The 21,539-nt window shown below is 38.4% G+C and overlaps 1 protein-coding gene across 1 annotated transcript; it reads left to right on the top strand.

The window, feature by feature from the left end:
- The first annotated feature begins 429 nt into the window (after positions 1-429).
- NSUN2 (NOP2/Sun RNA methyltransferase 2) lies at positions 430-20,391 on the top strand. The gene is given in 20 exon segments (XM_050892009.1): positions 430-519; positions 594-751; positions 931-1,035; positions 1,148-1,253; positions 1,887-1,958; positions 4,605-4,689; positions 5,511-5,703; positions 6,108-6,182; positions 7,323-7,453; positions 10,036-10,109; positions 13,137-13,267; positions 13,876-13,972; positions 15,104-15,279; positions 15,810-15,902; positions 16,289-16,424; positions 17,721-17,801; positions 18,029-18,167; positions 19,123-19,162; positions 19,823-19,968; positions 19,971-20,391. Coding segments are annotated over 20 exon segments (2,385 nt in total). The 3' UTR covers positions 20,228-20,391.
- The last annotated feature ends 1,148 nt before the right edge of the window (positions 20,392-21,539 follow it).

The raw sequence follows: 21,539 nt of genomic DNA, 5'->3' as shown, positions 1-21,539 counted from the left end.
TGCCCATGCTGCCGCTACCGCTGCTGCTGCTGCCGCCGCTACCGCTGCTGCCACCGCCGACGCCCCATCTCCTGTCCCAGCGCCTCCATTCATCGGCCGGCCAGCGGCACGCCCACCGGCGCCGCGGACCAATCGGCGCCGGGGGCGTGGCCTCCACCACCCCCTCCGTCCGCCGGTTGGTGGGGCCGCCGCGGGCGGGAGAGGTGCTTAGGAACGGAAGTTCCGCCGGGGCGGTCGGCGGCGGCGGTGGTGCGACGTGCCGCGCCGCCGCCCGGAAGGAGCGGCGGGGGTGGGCCCGCGCATGCGCGCAGCGGCTGGAGCACGCGGCGCCGCAGCGGTTTGGCCCCGCGGTCCCTCTGGCCGGGAGGGACGGGAGCGGCCGCCCCGACGGCGGGGCGCGTAGCGGGGCTCGGCCGGCGCCTGGCCGCCATGGGGCGCCGGGCGCGCGACCGCAGGCGGCAGCAGCAGCAGCAGCAGCAGCGGGGCGGCGACGGTGGCGGTGGCAGCGGGGACCAGGCGGTGAGAGCCGGGCCGGGCCGGGGCGGGGCGGGGAGCGGCAGGGCCGTCGGGCTGACGGTGGCGGCGTGTTTCAGGGCTGGGCCGGCGGCTACCCCGAGATCGTGAAGGAGAACGAGCTGTTCGAGCAGTACTACCGGGAGCTGGGCATCGTGCCCGCCGGCGAGTGGGGCGCCTTCATGGCGGCGCTGAGGGAGCCGCTGCCCGCCACGCTGCGCATCACCGGCTACCGGAGGTAGGGGCCGCGGGGCGGGCCGGGGGGGGCCGGGCGCGGGCAGGGGGACCCGGCACGCCCCGCTGCCCTGGGTGCCCTGGGCTGGCAAGTACCCGCCGGTTTTACCGCGGAGGCGGTCTGCTGTCTGGAGAAGGTGCGTCTCCATCCGGTCTTCTTCTGCGGGTCTCTCTCCTTTGCAGTCACGCCAAAGAGATTCTCCACTGCTTGAAGGAAAAGTACTTCAGAGAGCTGCAGGACCTGGAGGTGGATGGCCAAAAAGTCGAAATGCCGCAGTCGCTGAGCTGGTAAGTGAGCTGGAAGTGAAATAAGGTGCCGGGCGGATTCCTGACATTGAGCCTGAAGAATTGGTTTCTTTCTTTTGCCTCTGCCTTTTTTCTGTCTCTTTCCCCCCCCCAGGTATCCAGAAGAGTTAGCCTGGCACACTAACTTGAGCAGAAAAATCTTACGCAGGTCGCCACAACTGGAAAAGTTTCATCAGTTTCTGGTTAGCGAGACAGAGTGTGTAAGTTTTGGATAGCTCTTGATTTTTTTTCTTTCATATCCTGAGCAGTGTTTTATTTAAATGCATTACGAGAAACTGAGACTGTGCTTTTTCTCTCAGAAGTTGAGTAGCTCAGAAGAATCTGGATTTTATGTTGCTGTTGACAGTGATTCATCCCATGAGTCTGGCACATAACTGCAGTTACAAATATTTCTCCTAAACTAACTGCATTTTTTTTTTGTTTGGGAACGTGAAAATGAGTCCCTGTAAAATAATTAGTTGCTGTTAGACGACAGATGTTTAAATCTGGTGAAAACTGCACGTGTGTACATAACAAGACTTACCTTTAGTGGTGGATGTTTCTCACTTGGTTGAAGGCAGTTTCTCGTCTCTTTTGAGCAGAAACTACATCCGTAGACTTAATAAAATTGGAGTAAATATGCAATTATCAGACATTTCAATTGGGTGAAATACTGTGGGTTTTTTTTTTTTTGTTAAGTGCTAACAAAATTTAATCCAAAGTTTGTAGTAGTGTGGTTTTGATTGCTTTATTATTTTACTACATAGAGATTTTAAAAAATTTATTGCAAAAGAAATGCATTCTTTTGTGGAATAAAAAGGAGTTTGGTTTTGTTGTTTTTTTTTCCTTTCAAGGGAAATATCAGTCGTCAGGAGGCTGTTAGTATGATCCCACCTCTGCTGCTTAATGTTAACCCTCATCATAAGGTAATTCTAGAATATACTGTGTACTAGAGTTTTTTCCTAGAAGATAGTTTGATTAAACTACAAATTAGAACAGCAGTATCAATACTGATACACAGTTCTGTTTTGTGTTGGTATGTTTATGCTTTCTGCACATAAACAACAGCAGTCAACTAGTGTTCACATCACAAATACACTGTCAGAGGAACATCTACTTTTTCAGCTATATGTAATACCCTGTAAAAAACACTTAGGTTTTAAGTAGTTGCATAATCTCACTTTCAAAGTGTAAATGTATTTAGCTGCATCTAAGTTATGTGTTCATGTTTCAACCCCCTTTTAAAGTAAGAGGACTGTTTTTAACTTCCTGCTATCCATCACACTGTGAACATATGTAGTTTTCCACATCCAAATGATAATGTTCTCTACCAGGTAGTTTTCACCCCTCTATGCCTTTTGAAGAAGTTGCAAACTTCTACTCTATAAATCTATTAGGCAAAATAATTTGGGTGAGCTGAAACATGCTGTTGATGGTGGCTAAAGGGTATAGGTTGCTGACTTTAACTGAGGTGTCTAAGGAATGCCCATGATATTTTCTAATGGCAGATTGTAGGAATGGGGATATCTGGTAGCAAACTTCTTCTTCTAACCTTAGTGATGTTTTCATACTCTATGCTTGTTTGCAGAATGAATCTGTCAGGTGGCCTTATTCTCTTAATCTGTTAAGTGAATGAGCTAGTTAGAAGTGCCGTGCTATCTCAAGCAGCCATGTTGTGTACGTCTTTCTTAAAATTTTCATGCTGTATCTTAAAATTTTAAGTTTTTCAAACTTCTGACCTATATGTTTTAAAGACTCATTTGTACATACTTGTTTTTATATTAACATTACTTAGGATACATAACTTTTGTTTTCTCCTACTCTCACCCCAACCCAATGTACGACACAGGGCTGATGGCTATTTTACATGAGGCAAGGTCTTCGCATCTCTCTTAAATGAATAATGAATTGAGTGATAGATTCAATCCTAATGTGTCACAGGTGCATTTTGAGTTTTATCTGGAGTTGAACAGGTAGTGAGTGTGTTTCACTTAATGTAAAACACAAATTGTGAGAATATTTTTGCACACGCCTTACTTATATTGCATATACTAAGCTAGCAGTATACGTTTTTTGCGTTGAATGTTTAACTTTGGTGACTATTTCAGTGAGCACTTTCCAGAAATGTGTGTAAGATTTCACAAATTTGCTCATAAATCAGACTCGGAATAGGTACTTTATCCTCTCTTGTGACAAGCTGTAATGATGCCCTGGCTGTTGTCATTTAGGACCTTTTATGGTCCTTAGTGCCTTATTTTCTGAGCTGCTTGTTATGACCAGAATTGCAGGTTACTTTTCATGCTTAACCAGCATGTTCTGTATGTCATGTCTTAACATGCTGATTCCTGTCTTACACAAGGATCAGCTTGATGACTGTCAAACCTCTCTGTAGTTGTGTTCATTTTTAATTTATTTTTCACAGTTTAGTTTTCCCTCACCATCAGTTTGCTGGACAATTTTAGAGCATGTTTAGGCTTGCTTATTCTTCATTATCTTTTGCATTATCTGCAAAAGTAAGTAGAAACGGGTAGCATCAAAACTGTCGCTTTAAACAGCAGATATGACGCTGTCTTACTGAGTGTGTTTCATGATGCGTTAACACTGCTGCATGGCAGCGCTTATCACATGCTCTCTGGAGCTGTCAGTAAATGCATTTCTCTGGGGTCTCTGCATTTCTTTCCGGTTTAGTCTTGTTCATACCAGCGGCTTGCATGAGGATCTGAGCAGATCCATCCCCATCTTTTATCCTGTTGCACGATTTCAGCTAACTTTTACTGGAGCTAAAGGTACAGAAGATAGAGTCATATGTTTCTGAAAATCTGTAACTAGGCAAGAGGAAAGACTCTAAGCTTCCTTACTTAAAAAAACAGTGTTAGCTGTCAAATGGTTTGCTGTGAAAGTGACTCTATGAATGACTCGATCACAAGCCAAGTTTATGATGAACCGGGAGGGAGAAATATGCTAGAAATCAGGTGTTGATGTCTGTGCTGTTCTGTTCTGCTGCCTGAGGGCGGTTCGAATACTTCCCAAGTGCTTCTTCCAGGATATAGAAACAAGCAGTTTATGCTGCCCTGATTTTTTGCATTCAAATGCAAATGTGTGGGGAGGGGTAGCAGTTCATTTTTATAAAATCGATATAATCAACTGTGTTGGATAGTCTCTGATTAATTTACTGATAGTTAAAGAAAAGTACTACTTGTTCTTGAATGTAACTTTGCCCTTAATGTGTTTGTGTATATGTAAAGTTCCAGTTAACTTCAGTCTCAATTACTTGTGACCTGATAAAAGGACCATATCCCCATATCTATATACAGATTTCTCTTTCAAATTTTTTTTCAGCTGATGTATTTGTTCCCTACAAACCAAAGTCCTTTTTGTATTTTAGACCCTCAGAGATAAAGCATACAAAGAACAGAACTGTATTTTATGTTTTTGCAAATCGGTGTTCAGAACAATGATAATTCTGCAAGTGTATGCAAAACTATTTAATTTAAACAAGAACACATTGTAAATTTCTCATGTACTTAAAAAATACAAGGTAGGACTTTTTTTTAACTTTCTGGTGTTTGTAGATTCTAGATATGTGTGCTGCACCTGGATCTAAGACTGCACAACTCATTGAAATGTTGCACGCAGACATGAACGTTCCTTTTCCCAGTAAGTCTGGAAAAACTACCAAAAACTTTTGTGACTTCAAATTTCTCCTTTTTCTTGTAGAAGATTATTTTTAATATCACAGCTAAGTAACTGCATTTAACTACACATTGAATTCCCAGAGTGGTTGAGTGATATGAGATGGGAAGTACCCCACCTTTTCCTTGAAACTTTGTGGGCTTCCTTGGCTTGAAGGAGAGAGATGGATTATATATATATCTTCACAGTTCAGACTACAGTAGGTGTGATTAGAGCTTAATTTTTTTATATAAATCAGGTTTACTTAGTAGATGATGGCCCATGAGCCCTTGTGTTTTAGTGGTACCCTGCAAACACTGGATTAAGCTGCTTTAGCCTTAAAATGGTCATGTTATTTATCTTTTTTTTAAGCTTCAGAATCTTTACTTTCAGTTAGATGCTCACAGAAAATACTGCCCGTAGAAACTGTGAAGTCGGCTGGAGTGGATTCTTTCTGCGTTCTACTGAAAATCTGCTGATGTACAGAGGTTGTCTTTGGTGGCAGTGGAGGTTTTCTCTATTATAGGGGTTTTACTTTGAGAGTGAAAAGTTGAAGGGCCCTTGGTTGTGTCTTATTGCCGCTACATGGAAGCTAGAACTCTTGAGACTATATTTGACACATCAATTAAACCTAGACATACTTTATGTTATTTTATGTTCAGTAAGGGATCCTCTATTCATAAGCAGTCTTTTAAGTAAAAATCTCTAGTGAAAGTTTACGCAACTTTGAAGATAAGGCAATAAACTATGTAGAATTATTTAGCTGTTGAATAGTAAAGCATCTTCCCACTATTTTATGTTCCCAGAGGGTTTTGTAATTGCTAATGATGTCGACAACAAGCGCTGCTATTTGCTGGTTCATCAGGCTAAGAGATTAAACAGTCCATGCATCATGGTGGTAAATCATGATGCCTCCAGCATTCCTAATCTACAGATAGATGTTGATGGAAGAAAAGAGGTCCTCTTCTATGACAGGATTTTATGTGACGTCCCCTGCAGGTATCTTGCATGTAATCTTCAATACACAGATTTTACTGCACTAAGTGCAGTGCTACAAATTTTGTGTTACTGAATTATGCTTTTTGAGTTGTTTAGTGAGTTATGATTTATAGTAACTTCCAAAACAGGTGAATGCCTTAAACTGTCTTAGGTAAGGGGATACCAAATCAAGGTGAACTTTTTCCATTCCAAGTGGTACTTAAATTTCGTCACCTGAAGGGCTTCAGATTTTGAACTTACACTCAGGATACTGAAATACAAAGAAAGTACGAAACAAACAGTACGGCATAGGAGAACTAGTTAACATGGGAGGGGGACTGTTAATTTTTTGCTGCTATAAATGACTTGGATATGAAATGAGTTTTACCCACAAATAATGCAAATCTGTTCAACCTCTGTTACAGTGGAGATGGAACCATGAGGAAAAACATTGATGTATGGAAGAAGTGGACAACACAAAACAGTTTGCAGCTCCATGGGTAAAAATGCTTATTACACATCTGCACTTCTTTCATTTCTCTCTCCTCCTTTTCCCATATCTTTAACACCTGCATGCATTCACATGTTAATATATGACAAAGCAGAGACTAAGAAGAGTCACTTTTCTCTCAAATCAAGAGCTTATGTGCTATTCAGAGGAAGTGTAGTGTTTCAGATGTGAGGAGTGGAGTGTGTGAATATAAATTGCTTGTGTTCTTATGAATATCTGACATACTAATGTTCATTGAATTAATTTAGACAAGGTAGCTAATAAAACAGGGAACAGATCATTTGGTTGGGATTCTTAGTGTTTAAGCAGGTAAAATACTGTTGGAAAATACAGAAACTTGTAAAATTTAGTAGTAATGTTTTAAAGTCTTTAGAATATTAGAGGTCATACATAAACGGTTTCAGTTACCTGAAATTGGTTTATGTTAACTGATGGTGAATGAGTGCTTAGCCTAGTGCAGGCACATGGTAAAAAGCAGTAATTTAAACACAAATGAAAAAGCTTAGAACATTTTACTGTGCATTTATAACAAGCTGGGAATGCCATCAGTTACTGTGACTAAGCTGACCTACAGTGACTTGTTACTGCTTGGTAACTCATTCATAATTTTAGGTTTTATTTTAGTTGTAAGTATGCGGATAGGGTATAAGCTGGTGATCTGGCTCAGTGACACTTTTCTCAGAAGGCCAATGCTAGCTAAGCTGTGTTGTCCATAATATTTGTAATAGTCAGATTGTTCCTCATTTTAACTAGATTTCTGAGAAGAAGAGTCAGGTTTGGGGTGTTTTTCTAGTGTTGAGTAATTTATAATAAACTTGATGGGGCACTAGAAAGAACAAAATACAGAATGTTGTGTTAAAAGTTATCATGCAGTGGTGTTAATGTTTGACCTAATTGCTGTTTTAATAGGGGTAATCGTGAGTGTGTCTGCAGTATAGGCTGCACTAAGCTGACTTGGTTTAAAACTGACTTTAATTTGTGTACTGGTGACAGCTGTGGAACTCAGTAGGTGCTGGCTTAGTCCATGGAGAGTTATGTGTCTGCAATACAGCTTCACCTGTAAGAAATTTGATGGCAAATCTTTCTGGTTCCTGAATGATACCTGGCTAGACCAAGAGTGTTCTGTTAGATTGCAGTTAAGAATTGCAACCCGTGGTGTTGAACAGCTGGCAGAAGGCGGGAGAATGGTATATTCTACGTGTTCATTGAATCCTATTGAAAATGAAGCTGTGATCGCATCTCTGCTGGAAAAGAGTCAAGGTGAGAATGCGAGCTTGGACGGAGTGGGGAAATCTTTTTTTCTCAGCCCAAAAAAAGACGTGTATTATAGTACTAGTAATAAGCTTAGTGTAGGTAACGTGCTCCTAGTATGCAAAACTGCAGCAATTTTTTGGTATCAGTAGGATTTCATTGGTGTTGATATGAGCAGTCTTCTTAAATGGGCCTAAATCAGGTGCAAATACAAAACCTGAAGAAGTTGTGTTAATGATACACAGAAGACTTCTACAGATCAGTGGAATTCAGTCTGTGTTATCTGGCTTCTGCTAATGTATTCCACTGTTGGAGTCCATGTCTGACATTCATATTTCCTTTGGAAAACAGAGTGTGGGACATTACTGCTGTATGCTATAGGAGTAAAAAGCCCAGAGTGTACTTAAGCAGTTAATGTTGTTGTGCACCAGTAGGTGGGAGTCACTGATAACTTTAGCATCCTTTGACCCACATTTTGACATGCTTGGAATTTTAATGTCTTTAAGCTCATGGGTTTTTTTACACTTTTGACTTGCATATAAAGGCTTGCTAAGTTGCTGTTAAGTCTCCATCATCTGAAGTAACAAGAGGTGGAAAAATTGAGATGAGCTGGGAAGCTGCACTGCATCAGCTTGTAATAGTAGGGTTTAGTAGCCCAAATTTCTGGTCTTGAGCTGATGGACACTGTTTCTTCCGAGTCAGTAACCTGAAGTTTGGAGACATCTAATTGGATTTTGCATGAAAGTTCCACAGACTTTGTTAAGCTGAGCTTTGTACAGAGCTCAACTGCTCCTGCAGCTGAGCTGGTTCTGGAAGTAGAATGCCTGTTCTGTGTAATGTTTGCTTTGTGCCAGTCACTATTCTGGCCCCAAATTACGCATGAAATTTCATTCTCTCAGAAACAGCAGTTTAGCTAAAATGCCTGCAGATAATTAGGAATTTACTATTTAATTTCCACTCAAAGGACATTTTTATTTAGAGGTAGTTTCTTTGGCAGACTGAGTGAAAGAACAACATAGACATGTTTCCAGTAAATTATAGTATGCTTGGCTTATTGAAGGCTGTAGTACACCAGAGTTAAGTTTAATGATGACAAGATTGGAAAGCAGTAAGGACTAGTTGGGATAGGAGCACGAAGCAGTATGGATGTTAAGGGAAGCCAACAATTGCAGCATCTGGGGCAAATTCAGTACTTGGAAGTAAGGATCTTGACTGGCTGTGGCATTCGGATCTTGTCTCTGCCCCGTGGAGGTATTTTGAGGCTTACTTGGAGGCTATGATGTGTCCAAGCGAGTGAATGTTATCCTTGGGGCTTGAACATAAGCGTAGCTAAAGAAGGGTGAGGTAGTGCAGTGGTCTGCGAGGGGCATTGGACCTCAAGGAGTTGCTCGGGTCAGTCCAGAAGGTTTGTTGGTTCTTCAGTGTTAACTTAGTTCCTAGCACCATGTTACACTGGTACTTGTGGAGCAGATCAGAGATTGCTTTTCCCTTAGGGCTGAAGGAGTAAGGAAAAGGCACTTTTGTACCAGGCTTCTACTGGGAATTGTAGTACTTCTGACAGACTATTTAGTGCCTGGTCAGTCTGATGTAGTCTTGAGGCATCAGTTGAAGTCATGCTGTTGGGAGGCAGGAATATTCAAAGGACGGATGCAAACATCAAGTTTAATCAGATTTGAAATGTCATTTTGGAATTTGTCTATGAATTCATGTATCACTTTTTCATTTGTTTGAAAGACTTGCTTAAACTGTCACTGTAAGAGTAAATGGTTAGTCATGTAGAACAGGTTGATAAATTGTGTACAACATGAGGAAAAGCCTACCTAACTGTTCAATAACTAAGTATTCAGAATCACAAAAAAGAAATTTTAAGGTTATTCTTCTCTAGAGAGATCACCTATTTAAACAGTAAGTTTTTATATCATTCTTTCTGGACTTGGGGCAGCTTAAAATTTTTATTCAGTGGATTAAATTATACTCTGTTGATGTTTCTTGTAGTAATCTGACATATTTTAGGTACATAGCCTTTTGTCCTGTTAGGTTGATAGTACTTACCTTACTGTTAAACAGTTCGGAATTTTCCTTTCCATTTAAAAAATAATAAATTATTTTTCCTCTCACACCGGAATATCTCTTAAGATTGTAAGTCCATAAAATGAGAATATATCAAGCATTTTAAAAGGCTTAGTCATCCCAAAAGAGTACTTCTCTGAAAAATACCTAACCAGTGTAGTAAATCCAAATACTAAGTAAGTGAGAATAAAAACTATGACTGCATTGCTTGGAACACTGATGTTTAATGATACAGGTTGTAGAGTATTACTCTGTGCAGCTGCTACAAAAAGTATCTAACCATTATATTTTGGTTAATTTATAGGTTGCAAACTTCTCTAGTTATTATGAACAGTTCTTACCATGTTTCTTGTTAATTTACACAGTAGTAATTGTATAACATTTTGTTCCTTGAAAGATTTAAAAAGCAGTGGTCTTAAAATGGTCTTAAAACTTGAAGGAAAACTATTTTTATAAGAGTTAATTAGGAGCACAACTCTCAAATTCTATTTTCAAGAATGTTTATATTCTTGGGGTTTCAGGTGCCTTAGAACTTGCTGATGTCTCTTCTGAGTTACCAGGTTTGAAGAGGATGCCAGGAATTACAAAATGGAAGGTACTTAACCTGATATTTCTGTGAAGGTCTTGGTCTGTGCTAGAGTGTTAAATTAAAGAAATTTTGAAGCGTAACATTTCAAAACATTAGATTGAGCTGAAGTAATGGTAATGATTCGCTGTTTAGAGTTTTAGACAATATAGCATTGTAGGGGAGAGGGCTAAAAATCTTTCTGACGGTAAGTTCTTGTCTCCTCATCTGCTCTCCTCTCTTTCCTCTAGCTTTCTTTACTCTGTCTCCTATGCTTTCTTAATATAATTCCCTCTTCTATTGTGTGCATGTGGCCTGTAGATGGCAACATAATTTCAGCCACTTCTTAAGTTATCCCTCCTCCTCCGTCTTTACAGTCTGTGAGTGTTACATTCTACAGTTCTTTAGCTGGTCTCTTTGAATCATTTGGAAGTAAAAGCTGTTAAACCCTTTCTGGAAAGAAGCTATAAAACCTGCAGTGATTTGAGTAATCCTAGAATATTAATAGAATCCTGTATTTTGTTCCAGGCCTTACGTGATTTCAATTCTGGAGGCAGACTAGTAGGGAGGGGCAAAAAAACCCAAAGCTTCTTCAGCTTCCTGTTAAGAGTATAATCAAGAAGAGCAGAAGGCCATCCTGTAGTAGGGAAAGAAGCTCTGATTAAATTTTAATTACGAGCTGTGCCTTTGCAACACTATTGGTCTGTCTTCTCTCCCCATTTCACTAGTCTCTTGCAATGGCAGTCTGCAGGTTTATGCCTGTGTGTAGGCTAATGAACAAGATGCATGGAATAAAGATTTGCTTATGTTCTGCCATTGGAAATCCAGCTTAGAAACTAGCTGATTTCTTTCTTCTTACAGTTCCAAAAGTTTAAATTGTATGCTTGTACCTGAAGGATAAATGTAAAATGTGTAACTGTGGCTCTATGATCTTAATTTTACTTTTTTTTGTACTGTATAAAGCTACAAAATATATATATAAAGATCACTAAGAGTATATTGTATTCCCTGTAACATTTATCTCTGTGTTTGCAGTTGAAATATAAGTCTCCCCAATGGGTATTTTAAAAAGTAGGCTAATAAAATCTTTTGAAAGTTTGCCAGACTTTCTTCAGCCCTTATTTGCTGCTACTGTATTTTGTCAAGCCTCATTGGCTAGCTCGTAATTGAATGTATTCGCTTGCTTTGGTGCTGTTTTTACTTGGTGTAGTCTTTTGTTTCCTGGTGAAACGTCTGTTCAGTGGGAGCTCTGCAACTTAGAGATTACATTGAATGTTCCTGAGCATCAGTTGACTGTAAATCTCTGGAAAGAGCAAAATAAAAATAAGATTTTGTTCAAGGGACACTTAGGTGCTTGGCAGTAGCATTCAGTACTCTCTCCTTAAGCCAGACAATGAATGAACTCCAATGAATAATTTCAGAGTCTTGAAGGAAGAGACCTTTTTAACTCCAGATCTGGTAATATACTTCTGCAACACTTTTAGTCTTCATTCTACCCTAACAAGAGGCTAGTGAAATGTGCAATAGAGACGAGTTCAGCATGTTCTTTGATGCTTTGTCATTCTACCAGTTACATTGTGTGGTTAGGCTGGTAAACCAAAACTGGACAGAGCAGGGCTGTTAGGCATTTATTCTAGTACATCCAAAATAGTTCTAGACTTGTTTGCACTTCCAGTTATTTATCAGTTCCATTGTTTGTTTCTCTCAAGCTGAACTCATGATTTCCAAAGAAGAGCAGTTCAGAATCACAGTCTATCTTGTCTCCATCTAGCAATATGACATGTAGCGTATTTGGACTTGAAATACTAATTCTGGAAGTACAGTCATTTCTATGTCAGGAACGTGCAAAGGCACAATATTTTAGGTGTGATCTGGCTGAGAAATGCCAGACTTCATGACGCTGAAATCTGTGTTCTAACATTCTTAGTGAAATTGTAATCTAGATAAATCTTACATTTCAGTTTCCAGTAGAACACTTAATTAAACCTTCAAGTCAATCACAGTGAGATGTATGAAAACACTTCCATCGTACTTGCCAGTCCTGAAGTCACCATCACTGACTTCTCTATTTTGTTGCCTTAACAACAAAAACAGGCCTTCATTTCAGTCACTAATTTTGTGCATTTGCCCCATGCATCCCTGGATGTGACCTTTCTTACAGCCCTAGCATCCAGTACAGAACCAGGCATCTAGAGCTCTGAAGTCAAATTTTCCCTGGGTTTTTTTTTTGTTTCACTTTGGTATTCTTGCTTAAAGAGCATTCAAAATGCCTTGCTACAAGAGTTGTGGCTCTAACCTTCTGCTTCTGTCTTAAGACTCCATCAAAAGCTTTGACCCTTAGACAGAATGAGGTTATGTTAAGTCCACACAGTATTTTAGAGTGGGTTTATAGCTGTGTTCTGAGTCCTGGATAAAGATACAGACACTAGAAAATGCATGGGGACATGGTTATAAAGACAGTAACTTTCCTTGAAAACATCTCTGTTACCTACGTACGCCTGTGTCATGAGGCATTATGCTTACCAAGGTGTTGCGTTGCACTCTTGCATCTTTCTTATGTAATGAAATTGGGATTCCTTGTTTCTAATCTCTATTAGACTGCCGTAACCCTTTTCCTTTGTATACTGCTTGGAAGCTGCCTATAGTGGAATGTTTCACAGCCAGTCTCATGGAGAAAAAGAAGTAGTGTGTCCTGAATCTGATGGCTTACTAATCTTATATATTCCACCACTGTCCTTCCTTTGGGTTTTGGTGTTCTGTATGTTCTAGCAGGTTACCAGAGACCACTGCAGTTGATTCCGCACCAGTCTTTACTTGACTGCACACTTTTTGAAGCATGCAAAGTGAAGCAAAGAGTTACAGCTATCAAGAATCTCCTGCTCTTAAGTGCACACATACAATGCACAAAAGAACAATACGCTTTAAAGAACTTGATTTACTATACCAGAAAATAACTTCTCTTTTAGGCATCTGAACCTTGGTTTGAAAGTATTTTAATTAAAACTTGTAGAACAGTGACCTATATTCTTCACAATATTTGTATTTACTCCTTTGAAGGTAATGCTGAAAGATGGACAGTGGTTTGAAGAGTGGAAAGATGTGCCTTCAAATAGACAAACACAAATACGTCCCACTATGTTTCCAGTAAAAGATGAAGAGAAGCTAAAGGCAATGAATCTAGAGCGTTGGTAAGTTTTCCTAGAGCAGATTTTACGAGGTTTTGATGGTTACCTTGTATGGTGGTGGGCAAATTATAATTAGGTCAGATTAGGAGTGTGTTGCAGTATAGACCTATGCTTGTATAGGTCTGAGTATATTTTGATTGCTTCATATGTAATGGCAGTACACAATATTTAAATTCCAGTGAACTGAGAGAAATTATTGAAAGTTGCTTACAAGGAATAAGTACTCACAGAAACAGGTCAAATTCTTTGCATCCAATAGAGATACATAGCCAAAATTACTGGAAAAGTATGTAAAACTTTAACATTTTAACAGCGTGACTTAGTTGCTATGAAAGACTTTCCATAGCTATTCTAAAAATAGTGTTTAGAACTGAGTCATTAAAGCTCAGATGTGAATGGTGAAATGAATGTGTTGCACTGATGCAAGTTATTTTGCCAGAATGCTCTATTTTAGATCCTGTTTCTAGCTTGATAAATTAAATCTGCACAATCCTATTAGGAATACTTAGTTTACCCTGAAAGTAAATATAAATGTGACACTTCTAGTACTTTGTGAGAGCCTGAATGCTGATGATGAATACACTGCAACATTTTTTCCCCCCCACCCCCAGTCTTAGGATATTGCCACATCACCAGAACACAGGAGGTTTCTTTGTGGCTGTGTTAATAAAAAAATCTCCAATGCCATGGAATAAACGCCAGCCTAAGGTAACTTCTTTTAAAAGAGTGAAAATGTTAACTTTTAATAACATTTCTGTTTTTTTGTTTGAAAGCTTACATAATAGAAAACATACTATAACTGTTTTGTATCTGCCCTTCAGTTATAGTTCAGTGTGTCAATTAAAAATAAATTCCTAAATCCCTTAAGAACTTTAAAAAAAAAAAATCTCCTTTTAAAGTAGAAAACAAAAAAGAGGGAGGGATTTTGAAATCATAGTAAAATAGCAAGATAAAACTTGAACCTAAAATTAAGGCTTTGAAAGAATTACAGAAGCAGATTAGATTGGGTAGCTAAAGCTGTCACTTCCTTCAGCTGTGTGTGGTCCCTCTGCATAAGGCTTTTTTCTGCTGTGTTATAAGCTGATTCTGATTTCAGTTTATCTTACTCTGTGGCTGGTTGCTCAGGAGTGATTCACTAGCAGATTAGTCTAGCAGATCAGCAGCAGGGGGAATGGATGTAAAACTGTTAGGAGCAGCAGCAGCAGCTTCAGCCATCTGACTTTAATCCATTTGTTGTCAATTGTCTTTACAATCCTGTCAACAGGATTTTAAGTTGACGTGATTTATTTCATCTCTTAGATTGTTCATATCTTTGAGAGAAACTTCTTGTGTGAATCCCTTTTAGCTGTTTCTATTTATTTTATTTGCTTCATTAGAACACCTTATGAGTAAAATGTATGTGGCAGTAAGGAAAAACCATTTATTCAGAAGCAAGCATCATCCAAATAGTTTGTGCTGTTCTAAGTTTAATGTTGTAGCACTCTTACAGAAAGTGTGCAGCAGCAGGATGTGTGTGTCACTTTGAGTGCTAGGAGGAAAGCAGTAGATCCTGACTTAAAATAGTCTTCTCTCTGAGTGCTTGAACATGATTTTGTAAATGGTACAAAAATAGCTTTCTTGGACAGTTGGTAAGAAATTGTCCAGATCAGTACTAGAGGTAAATGCAATTTATAATGGTATCTTGATTTAGTAATCAGATTAACTCCCTAAATGGATCTGTTTAAGCACTTACATACAAATTGATAAGAATTAAGCACATGCAAAGAGAGAACATAGGTACCTTTTGTTACAAGTTAGATACTACTTTTGCTTTGTTGAAAATACTATAATTTGAAATAGGTTCATCAGAAATTACCACAAACAACAGGAGATACTGAAGGGACAGCAGCTAATTCAGGTAATGGTTCTGAATGTATTAATGAAGAACCAACACTTGCTGAAAATGAAGAGTCTAAGAAAATGCAAGAATTGCAGAATTCAGACACTGAGCAAAGCAAGAAGGAAGGAGTATGTGGGTAAGAGACCATATCTAAGTATTTGTCCTGTGACAGCTTTGTAATTGCTGAGTATTCTATAGTTCTTTTGTTATTGGACTCGTTTAGAAGTCAGTCAAGAAGAATTGATGAATTTGCTCAGTTATCCTATGTTTCCACATTTTCTGTCTTGTATTTCAGCAAGTTAGGAAAATAACCACTTTTTTTATTAGCATTTGCAAAGTCTGTTAGTCGTTTCTTCTCTGTTAAGGAAAAAACTACTTTCAGAAGTTAACCTTTGGAAGATCTTTACTGTCTTCACAATTTCTCCCTCAGAAATCTCTGTTTACTTGTTTTTGTGGTTTCTGTTTTCGAGCACTGCTTTCACTTCCTCATTTTAAGAACTTAAATTGTGGGTAGTGTTGTCTTAGTGAAGCACAGGAAAATGTCAGTATTCTGTTTGGCATACTATCATTACCATAAGGCAAGTGTTGACTAAATTAACTGAATATACTGATTTTAAACCAAGTACTTCTACTAAAATTGACAATGCAATGGTATTTTCTTTTTAGACCACCACCATCTAAAAAAATGAAGTTGTTTGGTTTTAAAGAAGACCCTTTTGTGTTTCTCCCTGAAGATGATCCATTGTTCCTTCCTATCCAGTAAGAGAAAAATGTTTCTGTTTTGGCATTAAGATTCCTAGTAGTTTAGGAATATTAGTAGTTCAGTTCATTACAATAGATGGGTCTAGTTGGTCATATGTAAAACTTTTTCCCTAACTTTGCACCAGGTGCCCCTCTCCTCAACACTTAAACTCTTCTTAAATGAAAATAGCCAACTATAGTTTACACTGGAAATTTTCGAGTGTATCTTAGTGTCTATGACAGGTTGTTTTTTCTGATGTCATGCATCTTAGAAAATCTAATCTTTGTGTTCTGGAGCCAAAGTGTTAAGTGTTGAGAGATAGCTTGAGGAAATGGGCTAACCCATGCATTTTGAGTATGTAATTTCATTGTTCAGTTAATTAAAAGAAGTATTATGGCCACAGGAAGTTTTATGCATTGGACCCATCATTTCCCAAGATGAATTTACTAACTCGAACTCAAGAAGGAAAGAAGAGACAGCTGTACATGGTTTCTAAGGAGCTAAGGAATGTGCTTCTGAACAACAGTGAGAAGATGAAGGTATGGTTCATCTCTTCAGGTTTTCACAATGGAGATCATAAACATCAGTGGATGTCTCCTTGAACTTTATTGCTGAGCTTATTGTTTATATAGAGGATTAGCCCTCTGATAGGCCTTTTTTTTTAGTCTGAATGAATGTTTTCCTCTGTATCCCTCCTCTGTTAAAGAGATGAAGAATTGTCTCTGAGAGGTAAATAACAGTCTCCAAGATTAAAATCGGTATGTTTTTTTGGCAGATGGAAGGGAACTTAAAAGTAGAGGAAGGGAATAACTAACTGCTGTGTCTGTACCAGCATTTTTATGTGGTCTTCAGGTACCTTCACAAGTTTACATTGACACTGTTGTATTTATGAGCCCCTTAACTATAGAAGTATTAAGAGCTTTGAAAGCCTACCAAAAATAACAGATAACTTAAGCTGAATTTTTAGCTGTGTTACATGGGGACATTGTTTCAAAGTAATTTCAACATCTGAACATTTTGAAAAGTTGTTAAGCTAAATGATAATGGGATAAGAAGTAGTTTTTGTGAATTAGAGGGGAAAATGATATTTTTTTTAATATGACTCCCCATGGAAAATGCCTTGCAAATGCTAAAGATTTGTCTTAAAAGACGTTGAATAATTTAAGTTAGAATGAGGTCATCTAGTCCAGCTTCCTTCCTGCCCCAAGCAGAGCTAACTTCAAAGCTAGATCAGATACAGTTCAGGGCCTCATCCAGTCAAATCTTGAAAATTTCCAAGGATATTCATTACATCTTTGCAACAGATCTTTGAGATGGATAAATAATTGTCCTTTTATCCCACATGCAGGAAATGGCTACGTAATTGACAAAATTTTAAGAAACTGGTGCATTGTATTAGGTGGTGAGACTTTGGGTACCACAAAGGATATAGTGTCCTAATATTACGCACTTGTGCGTTTTTAAAATCCCGTCCTTGACTGACTTTCCCAGAATCACCCAGAAAATTCTTAAACTAAAATTAAAATTAGATCTTAATACTTCATTGCCCTCATTTTAAGACTGCCACTTCCTCACAGTGTTCAGTTTTCAGCATGGAAAGGAGTAAAAGGTGTTTATGTTGAGAGAGAACTATGTTTTGATAGTGGGAATTCCTTTTTCCCTTGAATGAATTTTCACATGAATTTAATTCCCTGTCCAGTGCAAATGAACAAACGTTACGGCAGAATTAACCTTTCTTCCTCCTTTTAGTCAAACGGTTGAGGAAAAACAAAGTTCAGAGTGGTAATTTAGAATTTGTACTTCTTAATGATGCTTATTGGCTTTGCCGTTTGCAGGTTATTAACACAGGGATAAAAGTCTGGTCTCGCAACAGTGATGGTGAACAGTTTGGATGTGCGTTCAGATTGGCACAAGAGGTAATTACATAGCATTGTATTTTCAAAGGAGATACTTTGGTTTCCTCTAGAGCCTGTAGCACAGCTGGCATTAACTTTGTCAGATTAATGACAACTTGCATTTTCAGTATCGTTTAAAATGTGAAAATTGTTTTCTGATATTAGCTAAAAGACATACTGTTTTTAACATTTTTCCTTCAGAAAGTAGAGGTTGCATTTTGAAATAATAATATTTATTTATTAAACAGGGGATTTATACTCTGTACCCATTCATTCATGCAAGGATTATAAATGTCTGCATAGAAGATGTTAAAATTCTGCTAACCCAGGAAAATCCATTCTTAAGTAAATTTAGCAGTGAAACACAGAAGAAAGTCAAAGACATGGGTAAGCCTTCTAATTTGTGCTATGATAAAATGATTATTATACAGTACACAGAAGACTATGAAAATCCTGTCACATAAACTGTTTGCTAAAAATTTTTGACTAAATTTATCTTAAATATACTTGTTAATTATCTAAGTAAGCATTACTGAAACTCAGTGTGCTACTAGAAACTGTAGTCCTTTCTGATCACAGCCTTTAAGGTTTACGAACTCCAGAGAACAGAAGAGTTGCCAAACTTGTGACTTCTGTGAAGCAGTGCTGTGAGGCAGCATTTAAAATATCTGATGAACAAAGATTTTATGTATGCTACTGATCTTTATGCCTGTTAGTGCTCCAGCTGAAACTGTTTGTTTGTCATCTGCAATTGTTTGTCATGATTTTATGTATCAAATATAGTTATTCAGATTTGATTTTCTTAAATATGGGGAGTAATGTCTGCTCATATTAAATTTTTATTTTCTCTATGCTGGATGCTTGAAGAAATGAAGACTGGTTTTCAGTCTTTTGTTTATGTTGTTTTATTTCCAAGTCATTGCTGGTCCTTGTACTTCAGTGTTTGATGAGACAAAATAGGAAAAACAATTTTTCTAAAGCTTGGGCTGGCATACTCTTATGTTCATTTTACTTAAGAAAAAGTTCCTTGCTAGATTCACTGACTCAATTAATCCACTGTGTGTTTTGTATTTTAATTTGTTTGTTTGGGGTTTGGGAGGGGGCAGGGTTGGCAATTGTTTTTGTAACTACATAAATACATTGGTCTGGGAAAAAAAAAAGGAATAAAAATTGGTATTGTCTATAGTTTACTGTACTGATGTAGATAACTGCTAACCAGCTCGTGGTGTGTGGCTGTCTAAAAACTTGTTTTCTTTAACATTTTCAAATTACAATAATTTTAACATTGTACCAAGTAACACATCTGGTTTGTTTTTGTTCCCCCCACCCCCCTTCCCTGTAGCGATGGGAAGTATAGTTCTGAAGTACGACCCAGACCCTGAGTAAGTAGATGTGTTGCTTTCCATTTATGCAGTTTTAAAACTTGGACAAGAATTGATTTTCACTCAGCAAAAACAGAAGTGGAGGCACAGAGATGCAGTGAGGTCAACAGTAAAGCCAGACAGGATACAAAGAATGTAACAGGGACAGAAGCTATCTTGCCTGTGTATTCTTAAAACAATTGTAGGATTTAGCTTTATAAAGGAGAGCTGCCAGAGGTCCACAGTATCACTGCATGTGATTCGTTTGTTTGTTTGTTTGTTTCCCTGTGAAAAGTCCAGCATTTGGAATAGAGAAAGTTAAACTTTTTCATTGTTCATTTTTGTTGACATAGTATTAGAAGCTCTTGAGAACTTTTTAAATGTAAAGTTTCATCGTGCTGTTGCTTATATTAGTTTTGAAACCAGAGCCAGAAAATTATTTTGCGTGTTGCAGAAATTTAATAGCATTGAGCTTTATTTTTTTTGCTTGCTTGCTTGTAGACAAGCAGGTACCTGTTTAGATACTGAAGTTAAGACCCATGTACTTGCATCTTCTATGAATAGTTATAAAATGCATTCGCTATTAGAGATTGTGCACTTATTTATCAGGGTATGGCTATAAAATTAAGTTTTGAAGATTAACTTTCTCATAGTTGACTGAACGTAACTGCTTGTTTGTAGAAAACCTGATGATCTTCAGTGTCCTATAGTGCTGTGTGGTTGGCAAGGAAAGACATCACTCCGTGCCTTTGTGCCCAAGAATGAGAGACTTCATTACCTGAGGATGATGGGAGTTGAAGTGTTTAAAGCAAAGAGGAAAGAGGAGGATCGGAAAGTAAAACGGAGGACGAAGTTCAACATAGGCTGGCACAAAAAGAGGAAGGAATGGATGTGGAAGATAAAGAACATGATTTAGTCACAAAAATGGAAGCAGAAATAGGTGAAGAATCTTTCCACAGTCCTGTGGAAAGCAGTGCTATGGAAGTAGAAAATAAAATTGAGGATTTAGATCAACCTAGTAAAAATGCCAACAGTCATGTAAGCCAAGAGAGCAAAGACACGGATACGAGTAATGCGAAAGATTAGGTTTCTTTCTCTATTACTTGGCAGCTTCTGTGAGGCTCACATCCAGACTTTTGCTTTTAGCATGGAAATGTATTTTAAAATTTTGGTTGGAATGGGATGTTCCTCTTTTAAAGTTTTGCCTATTTTATTTTTTAAATGAAAACTATAAAGAGATTTCTCTTCAAGCGTGTCTTCTTTTTACCATTTTAAGTTCTGTATTACTGGTGGGTTTGTGTGTCTGTTGCTGGCAATGGACCATGCACCAGTAAAATCTAAAGCCCGTGTGTGAAATGGAATAATGGTATGTACAAATGAACTGCCTGTGTAACTGGTCAAGAACTCCTTCAGAAGAAAAAACTGGGATTTCATTCAAAGCACGTAAGTTCTAGAAAAACATTTTTTCTCTTAAGATTGCTTACCCCACCTGCCACCCAATCTGATTACTACTTACGCAGGTTCTTTAATGGATAAGGGAATCAGTGTGAGTATGCATACAAATGCATGTATAGATATCTAACTAACAACCTGGTTAACATTTATTCGAAATAAAACCGTGCACAGCATCCTGGAAAAGAAAAATGCAGAATACATTGTGCTAGAGACTGATGTCTGAGATTCTTCTTCAGAGTGATGAATTGCTTGACAGGCACAGCTAGTAAATGTCGTTAACTAGATCTTCAGGTACGCTGAGCATGCTTCAAACTCATGTCTTGAAGTGTGCCCATTTAAGAGTCTGTGACTGTCCCTCAAACCTACTGCGGTCATCTGTTTCTCTGTCATTTCTTCAAGTGGGAATCGTCTCTAATTTTTGCAAGATACTTGTTTATAGCTGAAATAGTAGTTAAAAAAAAAAGTGTGGTGGTATATATATTTTTGTATAGTAGATGTTTAAAAGAGGTTATTCAGGTCCAAAAAGGTAATTTACTTAATCTAACTTTAAAAAAAAAAAAAATTAGTTGGCCACCTCAGAAACTCACAATATAAATTCCATCCTTTGTGGCTTAGTTTCAGTGATAGTCTTTGTACTTGTATCAAGTTGACCTGAAAGGAAAGCAACCAGTGGTACAAGGTATTGTTCTGTTCTAGGACCGTGGTGATGCAAATATTTGTGTTGCTTGTCAGACTGAATTTTACCATGTGTATTTTTACTGATGACGTCCTAATGTGGCTTGGATCTGTTTGCTGTACCTTGCCACAACAGACTTTGTGATGCCTGCCCTTGAACTACTTCATCAAAAGGAGTATTCTTGAGGGAGAGACGTAAAAGTGAAATAATGCCATGTACTCTGATAAGACACTAGTCTCATGCAGCAAAGAACCATTGACAGGACTC

This window comes from Gymnogyps californianus, chromosome 2, assembly GCF_018139145.2.
Source record: "Gymnogyps californianus isolate 813 chromosome 2, ASM1813914v2, whole genome shotgun sequence".
NCBI classification, from domain to species: domain Eukaryota; kingdom Metazoa; phylum Chordata; class Aves; order Accipitriformes; family Cathartidae; genus Gymnogyps; species Gymnogyps californianus.
This window is presented reverse-complemented; position numbering and strand designations above follow the sequence as displayed.